This window comes from Hoplias malabaricus, chromosome 15, assembly GCF_029633855.1.
Source record: "Hoplias malabaricus isolate fHopMal1 chromosome 15, fHopMal1.hap1, whole genome shotgun sequence".
Lineage (NCBI taxonomy): Eukaryota > Metazoa > Chordata > Actinopteri > Characiformes > Erythrinidae > Hoplias > Hoplias malabaricus.
Genome location: NC_089814.1, coordinates 35,553,430 through 35,569,206, shown reverse-complemented (window position 1 = coordinate 35,569,206; position 15,777 = coordinate 35,553,430). Strand labels below are relative to the sequence as shown.

Sequence of the window (15,777 nt, the reverse complement as noted above, 5' to 3'; positions counted from 1 at the left end):
CAGGGACCCCCAGGTGATGTCATCCACCCACTGCCCATCCAGTCTTCACCAAAGAGGGCGAGGAGAAACATAGACGCCAGTCAGCTGATGGACGACGCCGCAGATGGAAACTATAAAGACTACGAAGACGGCATGGAGGAGATCTTCGGCTCGCTGAACTCGCTCAAACTGGAGATTGAGCAGATGAAGCATCCTCTGGGCACTCAGAGTAACCCGGCACGGACTTGCAAAGACCTGCAGCTCTGCCATCCAGACTTCCCTGACGGTGGGCTCTCTCACAAACAAACACACATTTCCCACAGGTGTGAGTGACTGGGTGAGTGCCTGAATGACATGAGTGCCTGAATGATGGGTGAGTGTGTGGTGCTCTGTCCCAGGTGTGTTCCTACCTAGTGCCCAATGATTCTGTGTAGTCTCCAGACTACGTCCCTGAAGCCCTTATTCCCAAAGCAGCACTTCATGAATCCAGGAGTAGAAATAGAAATAATGTAAATACAAATACTGGGTTTTTAATGGGGAATAGTTTTAAAGAAATATTCTGTATTTGTGTGTGTTTACATGTTGTGGTTTTTTTATTTTATTTTAGGTGAATACTGGATCGATCCAAACCAGGGCTGCTCTCGAGACTCCTTCAAAGTCTACTGCAATTTCACGGCTGGAGGAGAGAGCTGCATCTTCCCCGACAAAAAGAGTGAAGGGGTGAGCCTCCACAACTCAAAATTACAAAAATGAAAAGGGTTTAATGATTAATATGAGCCTCTCAGTGGTCACTTGATCTTAAAGGGGACACATTATGCAAAACTCACATTTTGCGTGATTTTGTATTTCCATTTGTGTCTCTACTGCTCCTATAAACAACATCCATCCGTTTTCACCAAGATTTTGGTGTCGGGAATCATATGCTTCTACGAGCCTTTTCGATGGCTCCCTTATTGTGATGTCACAATAAGGAAATTTGCATAGAACCACCCTGGCACCACCCCTCACCTGCGTAAACATTGAATGGGTGGGGCATGGCCAGCAACAGCTTATTTGTATAAAAGTGACAGAGCCCTTAAACAGCTCATTTCGAAAGAACTGCTAAGAACTTCATGAACTTGTTTTGTATAGCCCATAGACCTATTCTAACTTGTTTAAAAAGTGGTATAATATGTCCCCTTTAAATCATAAAAAGAATGAAGCAGTAGGGGTGGGGCTAGTTTTAAATATTTGGTTTCTGTTATGTATTAGTTATATTAACATAAAAAAAATTAAACCCAGCAAAAAATCTATATTTTTACCAAGTAAATATATATATACCCTAGGGGTGGCTTAGGGCTATTGTATGGGGGCAAAGCTCAGCAAATGAATGAATACATTTTGCATGTTAACTAAGAAGTTATCCCCCAGTGGGGTCTGGGGCTAGAAAATATTCTCTTATTCAAAAAGAGGTCACGACAGAAAAGGTTTGGGAAACAATTAATTAAACAATGCGTCATTAGTATCAGTCAATATTATCAGAAAACCAATATATCACTCATACTTTTCAGGTATGTCATATTGAGTACTGAGCTTCTGTATGCATCTTGTAGCTAAAATTCAGTCAAACGCCCCCTGTAGATGAGGCCCTGCTGGTAAAAAGACATGTAAAAGGTGAGATCAGAGCACAGGAAAGGTGAGCAGCTCAGCAGCTTTAGGCAGCCTGTAATTAAATATTTAATGAATCTCACAGCCATGAACTGGTTCAGCAGATTCACTGTGTAATCAGTTATTCTGTTTAATATCAGAGCTGTGTGTCATTACTGTAACACACCAGCACTCAGACCCCTCCGCCCCAGGCCCTGTCCCACATTATAATCATCTTAATTTTACACCTTTTATTATTTATTTTCTCCTCCACTCTTTGCTCTCTTCCTCCTTCATATTCTTCTTTGTCTACATGCAGTCTGTGCCCACCCCTTTTACACGTTTGACATCATTGAGATTTTCAGCCATCAATAACAAGACAAGAGCATAACATTTAAAGGTGCAATCAGTCATTTTTACCATAATTTTATTTATTTATTTGACATATTTTTATTAATCTTTCTCCTTATGTATTGTTGTGTCTTGTATGTTACGCTTAGTTTCTAGAATTGTAACATTGAGGCCACTAGGTGTCAGTATAATGGCTGTTGTTTTTTATGTGAAAAACAATGGTTGGGAAAATGGCTGATTGCATCTTTAATGAAGCATTATCATAAAAAAATAAACATTAATCATGGAAAAACTACTGATCTGCCACCAGTTTAACGCAGAGACTGATTAGCTGCTAGCGTAATGCTAATTGCCGCTAGGGTTGATATTGGTGTTTATAGTGTTATTGCCAAGCTAATATTATCACATATTGGTCAATTTTTAATTGAATAAATAAACTGAAGTTGCAGAAATGTTTAGTGAGACTATGATTGTATTAACAGCTGGATTATGTCTGGTATTACAGCGTGATCACACAAAATGGATGCCGTTTGACAGCAGAGTTCATCTCCAAACTTCAGATTCCTTTCTCTCTTTGGCTCCGTCCCAAAACCTAGTGAGCTGTCTAACTATAGTGCATTTTACGTCACAGTGAGCACTCCCGACACGTAGGCTGTCCCAATTCTTAGATACCTCATTATGCTGTCTAGATATCTTAATTTTTAAGGCAGCATGGGACCCTTCCTTAGCTGTGAAGGCAATCCCAAGATACAACGCAAGAACAACCCCCGTCCATTTCACTCTTCTCACAGAGCAAAATGATTAAAGTCGCGATAAAAACGGGAAAATTAGAATCCTCTGTGCTGTAACGCAGAGGCTACGCTAGCCGCTGAGGTAAGTAAACACTGGTTGTGGGCGGGAACAAGCTGTGACGCAATTGCTCTCTAACTAAAGTGTCTTAATAACCTACCTCATGAGGACAGACGACCATTAAACGGCTGTCTATGCAGTCAGTGCCTACATAGGCAGCTCACTAGGTTTTGGGGCGGACCTTTGATCTTTATGTATTGATTAATTTGTTAACCCCTTCTCTCCTGCTCTGGTGTCCCAGACTAGGCTAACGTCCTGGGTGAAGGAGACTCCAGGCTCTTGGTACAGTGAATTCAAACGTGGTAAACTGGTAAGAGCCCCTACTCTTCCCTCTTTTAACATCCGCCCTCCTGAAGCACTCTCCTATTTTACAGAGCAAAATGGCTCGCTGGCCCAAAGACAGCCCGGGCACTTGGTATAGCCGCTACAAGCGTGGGTCACTGGTAAGTAGCGAGGCGCCAGACAGGCTCCAAGAGGAAAGGCCTCAGTTCTGAGGTGCTTGAGCCTTCAGAAGTTCTGAGCTTTCTCACGTTGAAAGTTCAGAGGTTCCAGAGACTTTACAATGTTGCGCAAATCCCAGAAAAGCACAAGAGATCGGCTTAAATTATTGACTTTTTTAAATCATTTTATCTGGTTAAAAAGTAAGGTTTAAAACTTTATAGCGTTCTTCTTATTATTATTATTATTATTATTATTGGTTTTGCGCAGTTTTGTACATTCTGAGACACACAAGTCCAGAATTTCTGGAGTCTTAAAGGCCCAAGTTCCAGGGCACTATGGTGATGTGGCTTTGCCTCTTGAAGGCCTGTGGTTCTGCATGGTTCTAGCTCTGAAATGGAGCACTTGGGTTCTGATCATGGCTGAGCATTGTTCTTCTGCATGAGTTTCTTTAAGGCACAGAGAGCGACAAAGGCACAGAGAGTGACCTCAACAGCTTACGGTCCGTCTGAGAGCACAGCGGTCAGTCAAACATAACAAACAGAAACATCAACATCGATCTCGGTGTTTAAAGGTGCGGTCAATAATTTCCTGATCTATAACTAAACCCTATTTTAAAAAGAACGAACCCTATTCATAATCTCTAATTTACAAGAGTGTGGACCTGTATTTCAGACCCACACACCATCCTTAGTGATTAAGGAAGACATCTGGAGATTTCCCTTTATTTCTCAGTGAGAAAATCCAGAGTAATCCCAGTGTTTGTCACCCACGCATCCAGAAGTGCTGAGGCTTGTGTAAGAATAACCTCGCTGTGACAGCACCTGGGGAAATTAGCGAACTGTCCTGGTCAGTGGTTTTTCGGCTGTAGTTGTATGTGACTGACGGCTCCTCCTTCTCAGCACCCGTAAGCTGAAGAACATCACTACAGAGTGACTGAGGTACTTGTCTGGAACCCGGGAAAAGCTATAGAATGCAAAATAATTGTTTGGACGCTTCCAGTCACTTCTTTCTCTCGATTTTTCGGGTTCATGTGGCTGCGAACGAGGTAACGTCTCCGAGGCAGTGGGCTGGATGTTCACGCACGGTGAAGAAGTGGGCGACATTCAGATTTGTGGTGTGGTTATATTTATGGACACACAAGTACACAAAACAACTGGACAGTTTTTTCTAACTTTGGATTAGTTTACTTCCTTTCCAAGATTCAGTGTGGACTTTATCAGAGCTGCTAAAGCTAACCAAGGATCAACAAAATGTAACTGTAAATCTAGATGATAATTAATGGAATGGCAAAGCTAACTGTCAACGTTAATGTGGCATATTGTTAGCGTCACAGTTCTGTTAGCATTATCCAGCTGGTTGAATGCTGTAATTGACACAGAACAAGAAAGTCATATTTGTCTCATTAACGTTACCTTCAGTGTTTTATTGCTTTTACTATAAATGAGAAATACAGCTCAAAAAATAATGCGATATAAGGTCCAGTCTCTTTGTGTCTGTGTGTGTGTCATACAGACTTGTATGTGCAAGGTCAGTAAAAATTAGTGTGATGACCAGGCCACGTAAGTATATTGCATGAGTGTGAGTGTGTGTGTGTGTGTGTATTGCTCGCCTGCTGCATGCGCTTGGCTTCCCCAGTCAGTCCCGTTTGTTTGACGCAAGAGCAGAGGAGCAGGAGATGGAGTTTTCTGACTCACGTGGGTTGGTATGGAGAAAACCAACATTTGCATTTTCCCCACAAAGCAAATGTTGCATCACACCAGACGAGCGTATCCCCCTTCATTTGGCTTTGTTGGTGTTTGTTTATGTGGATTGAGCCTCTCCTCCGTAACGATTAGAAACACTGGAGCTGCAAACGGAGATTAGGGCAGAGGGGCTTTTCATTAGAAATAGTGCAGGGTACCATTCATTTAAATACAGAGTTGTCTGGAGTTTTGGTTGTTTTAAAGCACTAGGTTTATTCTCAGTATCTTGCTGCTTATTATATAGGAATCAGTATGACTAGCATATACACACCGCCATGTTAACGTGTTCATTTTGGCAGAACTAAAAGGAATATGAAATGTGAATATATAGGTAAATCAAAACAGCTGCATAGCCACAAGACTGCGTCCAAAAACACCACTCTAATTTATGCTTGGCCTTGACTAGGCTGGTGTAGCTGCTCCAGTGTATCCCATTATACTCGGAATATACTGCACATGGTGCAGATAAGTAGAGCCCGATACACACCTCATAAAGAGGGGTGTCTGGATTAATTTTGGACATTGAATGTAGCTCTACAGTTGTCAGAAACAGCCCGTATCTCGCCTAAATCTCCAGATGGAAATAAATTAGCCGTGCTGAGATTGTACATGTCTAGTACATTTCCAGTGTGTGAAATTATTAAGTGTTTTATAATTTTTATTGATCACAACAATATATTTCAGTTTATTTGAGTTATTTTAGTTTCATGTTTTAAGGTGTAGGACATATACAGGCACACTGTAGAGGGCACACTTTTTTGAAATGGCTTTTTAGAAGCAACACCACAGTTTCTCTCTTTCTTCTTTCAAACCACACCCTTAGCTCTCCTACGTGGACGCTGAAGGAAACCCGATTGGCGTGGTCCAGATGACGTTCCTGCGCTTGCTAAGTGCTAGCGCCAAGCAGAACCTCACGTATAACTGCTACCAGTCCGTTGCTTGGCACGACCAGGAGCTGGATGCATACGACAAGGCCATCCGCTTCCTGGGCTCCAACGACGAGGAGATGTCCTATGATAACAACCCCTACATCAGAGCCGCTGTGGATGGATGCGCGGTGAGCAAAAGGGCTGATGGGAAATGTAGTTTATCAGGGAATTTGATTGAGAACACATATTTTTCTAAAGCAGTGCCAGATTCAGCATGAATGAGTAATGAGTGTCAAACTGATTACTTTCTACACTCTTAAAATTAAAGGTGCTACAAAAATGGTTCCATAAAGAAACATTTTTGCAAATACATTAAAAAGCGAAAAGAACCTTAAGATCAAGTGATGGATTTTTAAACCTTTAAAAGGGTCTTCACCTTCATCTCTTAAAAAAACATGGTTCTTTATTATTATTATTATTACTATAATATTATTATATGATTCCACCATTTTGTCCTCGGCCTGAGGTCTTGCCCAAAGGAAGCTGCTTAAGCTCAGGTTGTGGAGGGGCTGGGGTACAAAGCACTGACTGTTGGACTGCAGCCTCCCCGTGTGAGGACAACCATCGGCTCAGGAGCTGCAGAAGAGTCCGCTTTTATAGAAAACTTGCTTTTCGTACTGTGTAAAGAATTCTTTCTTGACTTCCTTCTCTTTCTCACAGATGAAAAAGGGCTATGAAAAGACTATTCTGGAGATCAACACACCGAAAGTGGAGCAGGTACCGTTTGTGGACATCATGTTCAACGACTTCGGCGGCGCCACACAGAAGTTCGGCTTCGAGGTTGGGCCGGCCTGCTTCATCGGCTAAAGACTGTTTTTAAAAAACAAAACAAAACAAAAAAAAACATCCCACAAACGTATTCATTCTCTCTGAAAAAAAGAAAACAAAACACAAGAAAGGAATAGGGCAACGTATTTGTAAAAGTTTCCAAACATTTTTGTGTTTCCAAAAAAGGAAAGCAACAGATCACAGAAAGGATAAAAAAAGAAATTGAAGAACGGAGTCCTAAACACAACAAAGATCAACCTTTACAACCTCAGCGTACCCTCTCCGTCACATGCAGGTTTTGAAACTGGAGTCGAATGCTAGCTAGCTAAGCCTCGCCCAAACCCTGTGCTACCGTTAGCCATTAGCTTAGCCCCCCCTGAGCCCATGCTGTATAGATTTAGGAACGAGCAGCTGTAACCCTCCTTTCACGATGCACTCCCTCCAGGGGGCGACTTCTGCTTGTGTTTACTGCTCTTCGTTTTGTGCATATTTGTCTCTCCGTTCTTCCGGGAATGGCGCTTATATATAAATATATATAAATATTTTTTGTATGTTTGTAAGTACTTTCTGTATATTTTTATGTTTGTTTTAATATTCTGGCTTCAAAACGTGCATGTGAACCATGGAGCGAGAAGGACTGGCCAAAAACTAAACGTTCGTTAAGAAATAAAAAAAAAGTGAAGAAAATTCCTGAAGAAAATTGAACACAGAACGAATCAATAAAAGAAACATAGAGAACTAAATGAAAGCTTTAGGTCTCACTGCAGGTGTGATGTGCAAACGTCATGTTGTTGTTGTTGTTTGTATTTGTTGTTTTTGTTTATGTAACAAACAACAGAACGACCAATAAAAGCCAGAACTCGCACCTGCCTTCATCATGTGAGCGTCAGTTTCTGCTGGACGTCGGGCCGGTGAGCTCTCGAGGTTTGGCGCCCCCTGGGGGAAGGTTGTCCCGAATCCGAGTGTTCGCATCTTTTATCCTTTTTCTTTCACTTCCGTGCTCGCGTCTTTCGGAAAAGCACAGTCGGGACACGGTGTCACTGAGGAAACACGGTATCGGTAAAAACTAGGTGCTATTTCCTTCTGCCTGTGGTGCTATTTACATATATAAATATATAGAATTTCTCTATTTGTTTTTCTGTTTATTTCATGAACAAATTCATCGATGTCGATTTTCCGTGTCCTGTTTTTTCCTCCATATTTTATTTTATTTTTAGTTTTCTGGGATACAAGAACCATCTTTTTGGGGAAATATTTTTATGCATGCCATTCAATTCATATAGACTTCAGATAACTCCTCTCTTCACCCCCAATGTTGTTGACCATGCAGTCTGTAATTACTGGGAGATAATATAATTTATGTTCCTTATTGTAGTCCTCCGTCGCACATTTCTTCACGGGAATGTTCAACGATTTTGTAAAAAATGTAGTAATTATTTTTACATTATTTTTATTTTTTTTTTCCTGAACCTAGATCAGCATTTCACTGTGAGCTTCAGAAGATTTCAGATATTAACATTTCAAACCAATTTTAATGGCAGTTTTTATATTTTAAACAGAGGGCTTTTATCCGTTCCTTCCACTGTTACCCCTTTGTTTAAATTGTTTCACCAGGAGCCGAGAGGATGACAGTTTTTCGTTCTTGTGCCAAAGTTACCACTCAAACTAAACACTTTTAAAAACCAAAATAAATAAAAAAACTAACACGAGACACGAGATTGCAGCCACTTTAAAACGGATTTCCCCATTCACACCGAGGCTTGGGTTAGAACCAGTAACGTCTTTTGTTTTTGTTTTTCCTTAATTTTTTGTTTTTTGATCGTTTTTGCCACTAGCGACGTCCCTTCTTTCTGCACTCAGCTTACACCACTACGCCACCTACTGCCTTCACCTTTTTAATGTCTGTTCATTTTTAAATATGACTTGAACTTGAGCTTCTTAAAGACAACTAAACGCGAACGTTAAATTCTTGTCATAACATAATGAACAATTATATGTCTATTAAAGAAATAAGACGACCATTTCTGTAAATTTTCCAAATCCAGCAGAGATGCTGCCAATGATTTGTTTGTTTTGTAATGTTTGTCTACTTGTTTGTCTGTTTTAAACCTGTGTAAGAGAGGAATAGAAGATATATTGGATTTTGTGTCAATAAATTCAAGTTTACTGTGGCCACCCACCCTTGTATGTCTTTTGAAGCATTAAAATTCTGTATGCATGAAAATGATGAAATGCTTTTCTCTCTTAATGTTATCCCCCCGCAGCTGATTCCAACCCCCTTTTTTATTAGCGGTGCGCTAATCGTTTCCAGCGCTCCGTCTGAACACAGGCCTGTCCTTAATTGTGAAGTGGAGGGAGATGCCGGGATGTTGTAACTCTGCCAGAGATGATGTTCCTATGTAGTATATTTATTGTATTATTTAAAGAAATAATAATAAATGTTAACTGATACCAGTAGTGTCACCATGACCCACACATTTATTACAGCGGCAAACCACAGACCACGCTCACTCTTCTCTTCTGAGGTTTCTGGGTTTTTGTTTGGGTTACAGTTAAACCTGAGATTAGATAAGTCTGAATTAACGAGTGGGTGAAACTGTCCACAGATGTGAGTGAGTGACTGGGTGATTGTGTGAGTGACTGGATGAATGTGTGAAGTGTGCAAATGACTGGGTGAGTGTGTGGTGCTCAGTCCAGTGTTGGCCTGGACCCACCATAGCCCTGAGCAATATGAAGCACTTACAGATGAATGGATTAATAAGTGAAAGGGTAAATTAATAGTTTGCAGGTTCTCCTATATTTCCAGGTTGTCGTATATTGTTTTTTTTTATTAGTGAATTGTCCATTTCTAGGTGCAGGGAAAGGACTGACCACTCCTGTCAGGAATGGGACAGCGTTATACCAAAGAAAACATCAAAATTACCACATGGCTTTTATGGAAAAATACAGGAAGGTTGACAATAAAAGGTGTATGTACTTCTGGTTTTAAATAGCAGCAGTTAAACATGTTTGAGTAGAGTTGTGCATTTAGCCATCACTTCCCTACACAGACTACCATCACAGCTAGACTGGTGGTTACGGTTATAATCAGCTGATGATACGGTAGCTCTTTTAAACCTGACGTGCAAGTAGCACAATGTAACTCCTAAACTAATATAAGCTTAAATCTTCACACAGAAATAATTGAGCGATGTTGATAAGATAATGGATTTGTTAGTTATTTAAAACCAAGGGAACTCTAAAAACAAGCATTTTTTTGAGCTGTTGTTTTATGCGCTGTTTTTTCAGACACTGAAAATGTGTTTAGGGACAAAACACATCAACCTTTAAATTTGGTTATAGGCCTCTGTCAAAATCCCAGTTTGATGCTGGAAGCTAAAAACCTTTACCAATCTACAGATATTGCTGTCAGCTTTCCAGAAGTGTGTCCAAGTAACGTTTCCAGAACTCCAACTAATTTTGGAGCATTTCTGTTGGTTCATTCATCATGAAAGTTTCACACAGTGTGGACAGCTGCTGTGTTGAAATGGTTTAGTACACTAAACATCCACAAACTTGGAGATACATGTTTTTCACTGGAGAAGGACGGTTTCTAGATGAGTAAATGTTTTCATGTCAAGTGGATTTTATTGTGATTTTGTCAGTTTAGCTTCCAGCGTTGAAATCTGACCGTTTTTACAAACGGATTTATCAGTTCAAAGCTCACATCACTGAAGGGAAAAGCTGGTGTAAAACACTAGTAATGACGTGTAATTGCAGAGAACCTTTCGTCCCTAGAACTCTGTTCCTTAAGGACCCGACACGGCCTAGATCCATATAAAGCAGCCCGAGCTGAGAGAAGCTAGCAGAGCATGTAGCATTAGCATATTCATAGCAGAGCGCACTCATACTGCTGCGTGGGGCAGCTTTAATAAGGCCAGGACTTTGGTGGCCTGTTCTTGATCATAATTACTCTGACAAATACCCACTGGAAACCAGGTACAGGTGTGAACCCATGATGGAGAAATTCTACTGACACCAAATTATTTAATTCTTAACAACGTAGGCTACTATGCTAAATTCTGCAGCAGATACTTAATTAAAAATAGTTTATTAGCTTTAATGATAGGATAAAAAGACTTTCACAGCACAAGGTTATTAGCTCAGACTTTCCTGTTGTAGCACTCTACAGCAGCATACACTCACCAGCTATTTTATTCAAAGTGTAGTTTACGATTGTAATTAAAAAACACATTTTGTAAAATTCAGATGTTTCCTCACCAGTTGCTGCTCTCCAGTTGCTTTCTACTGGAAACCAGTCTGATGTGTTTACGAAGCTCCAGTGTCTGTAAATGGATTAAAAAAAAAAAAAAAAAAGTGTCTCAGTCCGGTATGCTAGGCTTTCTCTCTCTGTGCTCATGGCGGGGAAATAGCACCTGGAGGTTTTTAGACAACGAAGAGAACTCCATATGTTGAAAAGCACGAACTGAGATGAGGATGTTGCTCTATTCCTGCTCTATAGGTTGGTAATATTGACTTATTTTTGCTGTTTCACACACTTAAGGTGGAAGTGTCTGCAAATCCGGGAGCCGAAAGTACTACAAAGCTCAACAGTTCAAGTTACAAATGAGTTTCTGTGGTAATTCAAACAGTAAATAACAACGTACAGACAACTTAAATTCGATCGACGTACAAAGAACAATCAGTTTTTTTCCCGCCAAACACACCTCTCCATCTTAAAAGATGTTTCGCTTTGGAATGTAAACAACTGCCACAATTGTACACCAGGACTTTTATTTTGAAAATTTGGTCTCTACCATTTAGTTAAAATAGATTGTATTTGTTTATTAATATTATCCTGCAAAATAATACTATTTTATAAATATTATTCAACACTCAAACTTCAACCTTAAATATTTACGGTTCCGTACTGTAATATGGCAATAAGCTTATTGATTAAATATGGTATAGAGGCAAATTTTAATTAATCAATTATTTTACACTTCACAAGTTAAACAATCTCTGCTCCTGAATCTTATAAAGCTTAGTTTTCCGGGCCTTGTTTTTTTTCTCTTTCACTCCGTATATGTGCAGAGAATTGTGGGTAACTGAGAGCCATGAAGGATACGTCAGTTGCGCCCTTGAAACGGCTCTGAACGTAGGCCGGACACAAATGGTCCTTCGCATGACGTAGCGGCCGAGAAACGCAGCCGAGCTCAGCCACAGCCTAGGAATTTAAATGCAGGAGTGAGAGTGTTTTCTGGAATATTGTTCTGACATTTCACATAAACCCACACAAACACACACACACACACACACAAACAGGTGCAGGGGGAAGGTGCCCAGTGTTATGTGTGTTTCCTCATCAAAGGCTTCCGCTGACAGAGTGCCAGAGCTGGCGAGTGTACACTAATTAGATCGAGTTTGTCAACATCAGCGTAAAAGTGGCCGGCCAAACTGTGTGTGTGTGAGAGTTTTTAACACTAATGAAAAGAATAGGTTTGATGGAGAAGTGCTGAAGTGTATCAGTACATCAGTAAATTGATTTTTGATCAGCCTGGCGAGTGAGTGAGCAGCATATGGCCGAGCATCTGTCTCCATTCTTCACCTTCTTCACTTCTACATTTCGCTTGCAGTGGAGCGTATTTCTGGCATCGAGCAGCGATGCCAGGTTCACGCACTCATTTAGACACACCATTGTGTGCAGAAGTGTGTGTCCCCCAGTCAAATGAGGTGTATCTGCACAGTAAACACAGACTAGGCATTCGTACTTCCTCTGAGCTTCCCCTCAGTAGATGTTTCCATCTTTTGAGTTTCCAGGTTTCAGGCTTTGCTTGGAGTTCCAAGGGACGGGGCTGTGGTAGAATGAGTAAAGTTGTTCTCCCAGCAACGGTCCAGATCTCAGGATCTCCAGGGACCAGGGACTGGAAAGCGTGTAGAGCCGTGCTGACCGGAGATGAACAGGTACCATGCAGTGGTTTTAAACTCCCAGTGTTGGCTGGGATTTCCCTTTAAGGTGTTCGCTTACTGTTTATTTGAATTAAAGCCAGTTTTAAAAGCTAGCAACCGTCTGCATACTTTTGATAGACAGTGACTCTGGCGGCTGTTTGCTCAGTGACACTCACCTCCGCTGTAGAGAGTCCTCTTCCAGGTCCAGATGGCTCTTCATTTTGCTGTAAATGGACAGACACGGTGTTCAGCTAAAATAACGTTATACATCCCACATCACAGCTGCTCTCGTTGCTGTCATGCGCATAAATACGGCCAGATTATTTCCCCTCTTCAACCACCAGTGAGCCCCAGACATCTACAGAGCTGGAGATTCACAACCATCTGTTACAAGTACTTCCTACGAGGAGATTTTAGAGGAGGACGTCTGGTTCCATTCACCACCACTGTCCATTGTTTGTAGAGCTGGACGATACGGCCAACATTTATATCACAATATATTTCTTAATTTCGGTCAATATGATATAATTCTGATATCAATTTGAACAATAAAAAAGCCACAGAAAAACTGCCAATATGACATCACCATCAAACATCAACCCCTTGGTCAATATTAATATTTTTAAAGCTTTAAAGCTGAATGCAATGAACTGATGGCAGTGCCCTGTAATTACCATCAGTTAGTGACCGATTCTGTAAAAAATATATATTGAAATATTGAAAATTGGTTTAAAAGCAGGATAGTGTCGCAGTCACACAGCTCCAGGGACCTGGAGGTTGTGGGTTTGATTCCTGCTCCGGGTGACTGTCTGTGAGGAGTGTGGTGTGTTCTCCCTGTGTCTGCATGGGTTTCCTCCGGGTGACTGTCTGTGAGGAGTGTGGTGTGTTCTCCCTGTGTCTGCGTGGGTTTCCTCCGGGTGACTGTCTGTGAGGAGTGTGGTGTGTTCTCCCTGTCTGCATGGGTTTCCTCCGGGTGACTGTCTGTGAGGAGTGTGGTGTGTTTTCCCTGTGTCTGCGTGGGTTTCCTCCGGGTGACTGTCTGTAAGGAGTGTGGTGTGTTCTCCCTGTGTCTGCGTGGGTTTCCTCCGGGTGACTGTCTGTGAGGAGTGTGGTGTGTTCTCCCTGTGTCTGCGTGGGTTTCCTCCGGGTGACTGTCTGTGAGGAGTGTGGTGTGTTCTCCCTGTGTCTGCGTGGGTTTCCTCCGGGTGACTGTCTGTGAGGAGTGTGGTGTGTTCTCCCTGTGTCTGCGTGGGTTTCCTCCGGGTGACTGTCTGTGAGGAGTGTGGTGTGTTCTCCCTGTGTCTGTGTGGGTTTCCTCCGGGTGACTGTCTGTGAGGAGTGTGGTGTGTTCTCCCTGGGTCTGCATGGGTTTTCTCCGGGTGACTGTCTATAAGAAGTGTGGTGTGTTCTCCCTGTCTGCGTGGGTTTCCTCCGGGTGACTGTCTGTGAGGAGTGTGGTGTGTTCTCTCTGTGTCTGCGTGGGTTTCCTCCAGGTGACTGTCTGTAAGGAGTGTGGTGTGTTCTCCCTGTGTCTGCGTGGGTTTCCTCCAGGTGACTGTCTGTGAGGAGTGTGGTGTGTTCTCCCTGTGTCTGCGTGGGTTTTCTCCAGGTGACTGTCTATGAGGAGTGTGGTGTGTTCTCCCTGTGTCTGCGTGGGTTTCCTCCGAGTGACTGTCTGTGAGGAGTGTGGTGTGTTCTCTCTGTGTCTGCGTGGGTTTCCTCCGAGTGACTGTCTGTGAGGAGTGTGGTGTGTTCTCCCTGTGTCTGCGTGGGTTTCCTCCGAGTGACAGTCTGTGAGGAGTGTGGTGTGTTCTCCCTGTGTCTGCGTGGGTTTCCTCCGGGTGACTGTCTGTGAGGAGTGTGGTGTGTTCTCCCTGTGTCTGCGTGGATTTCCTCCGGGTGACAGTCTGTGAGGAGTGTGGTGTGTTCTCCCTGTGTCTGCGTGGGTTTCCTCCGGGTGACTGTCTGTGAGGAGTGTGGTGTGTTCTCCCTGTGTCTGCGTGGGTTTCCTCCGGGTGCTCCGGTTTCCTCCCACGGTCCAAAAACACACGTTGGTAGATGGATTGGCGACTCAGAAGTGTCCGTAGTTGTGAGTGTGTGAGTGAATGTGTGAGTTGCCCTGTGAAGGACTGGCGCCCCCTCCAGGGTGTGTTCCCGCCTTGCGCCCAATGATTCCAGGTAGGCTCTGGGCCCACCGCGACCCTGAACTGGATAAGAGCTTAATAATGAATGAATGAATGAATGAATATTGCGATATATATTGATATTGAATTATTGTCTAGTCCTAACTCTTTGGACTCCACATGTTTCTCTGCACCACAGCGTTACACAAAACAACAAACACAACACACTCTCCATTACTCTGAATAATTCGAACCGTTTAGTTACAGGGAAATATTAAAAAACAGGGAGAGGTCCTCTTTGTTATCTTTAATAATATTCCTAATTCAGCTGTGACCATCGACCTCTCACTGTTTTACAAACACACAGGTCTAGGGACATCTTGGTTCTCTGCTCTGTATGGTTTAAAGGCGCTGCTGAGATCTTTGTCTTTAATCTGTGCAAATATCCGCTGCTGTATCCAGACATTCCAGTAAATCTCTGTGACCATTAAATAAACCCTGTGTGTGTGTGTGTGTGTGTGTGTGTGTGTGTGTGTGTGTTTTCTTTTCAGTAGAGTAGAGGAGAGGAAATGATTAGTTTGGCCAAACACACATGAGACCTGACATATGTCTACACACACACAAACATGCACTCTCTCTCACACACACACACACACACACACACAGTGAGAGAGAATTACTGTCATCTTGTTGACATCTATAATACTGTCAGCAGGTATCATACAGAGAGAGAGAGAGAGAGAGAGAGAGAGAGAGAGAGAGAGAAATTAAATGAGAAGGGCACCAAAAGAAAGGCAAACAAAAAGAACAGGAGAGAGCAGAGAGAGAGAGAGAGCGAGAGAGTCTGGCTGTGATCCTCATGTCTAGAGCGGTTAAAATGATGAGCTGCGTCTTTGTTGTTCTTGTATCAGTTGTTTTTTGAAGGACGAGTAGCTGACGACAGGACACTGCTCTTATCTTTCTGTTCTTTTTCTTCCATCTCCCAGCGTCTCTCATTCTGTTTGTTCTGGACGGCTGCGTTCCTACCTCGTCATTTCCACA

General features: G+C 42.3%; 1 protein-coding gene across 3 annotated transcripts in view; it reads left to right on the top strand.

Annotated features, from left to right (window-relative positions):
* Positions 1–9,109, top strand: part of col5a1 (procollagen, type V, alpha 1) — a 104,296-nt gene extending 95,187 nt beyond the window's left edge. For 2 of the 3 annotated variants that reach the window (XM_066646583.1, XM_066646585.1), the window contains exons 61-65: positions 4–265; positions 587–699; positions 3,047–3,115; positions 5,812–6,045; positions 6,578–9,109. In XM_066646583.1, coding sequence (XP_066502680.1) covers positions 4–265; positions 587–699; positions 3,047–3,115; positions 5,812–6,045; positions 6,578–6,724 — 825 coding nt within the window. In that variant the 3' untranslated portion in view covers positions 6,725–9,109. Of the gene's footprint in view, positions 1–3; positions 266–586; positions 700–3,046; positions 3,116–3,179; positions 3,249–5,811; positions 6,046–6,577 lie in introns of all 3 variants that reach the window. The other variant, XM_066646584.1, reaches the window with a different exon arrangement.
* Positions 9,110–15,777: the final 6,668 nt, after the last annotated feature.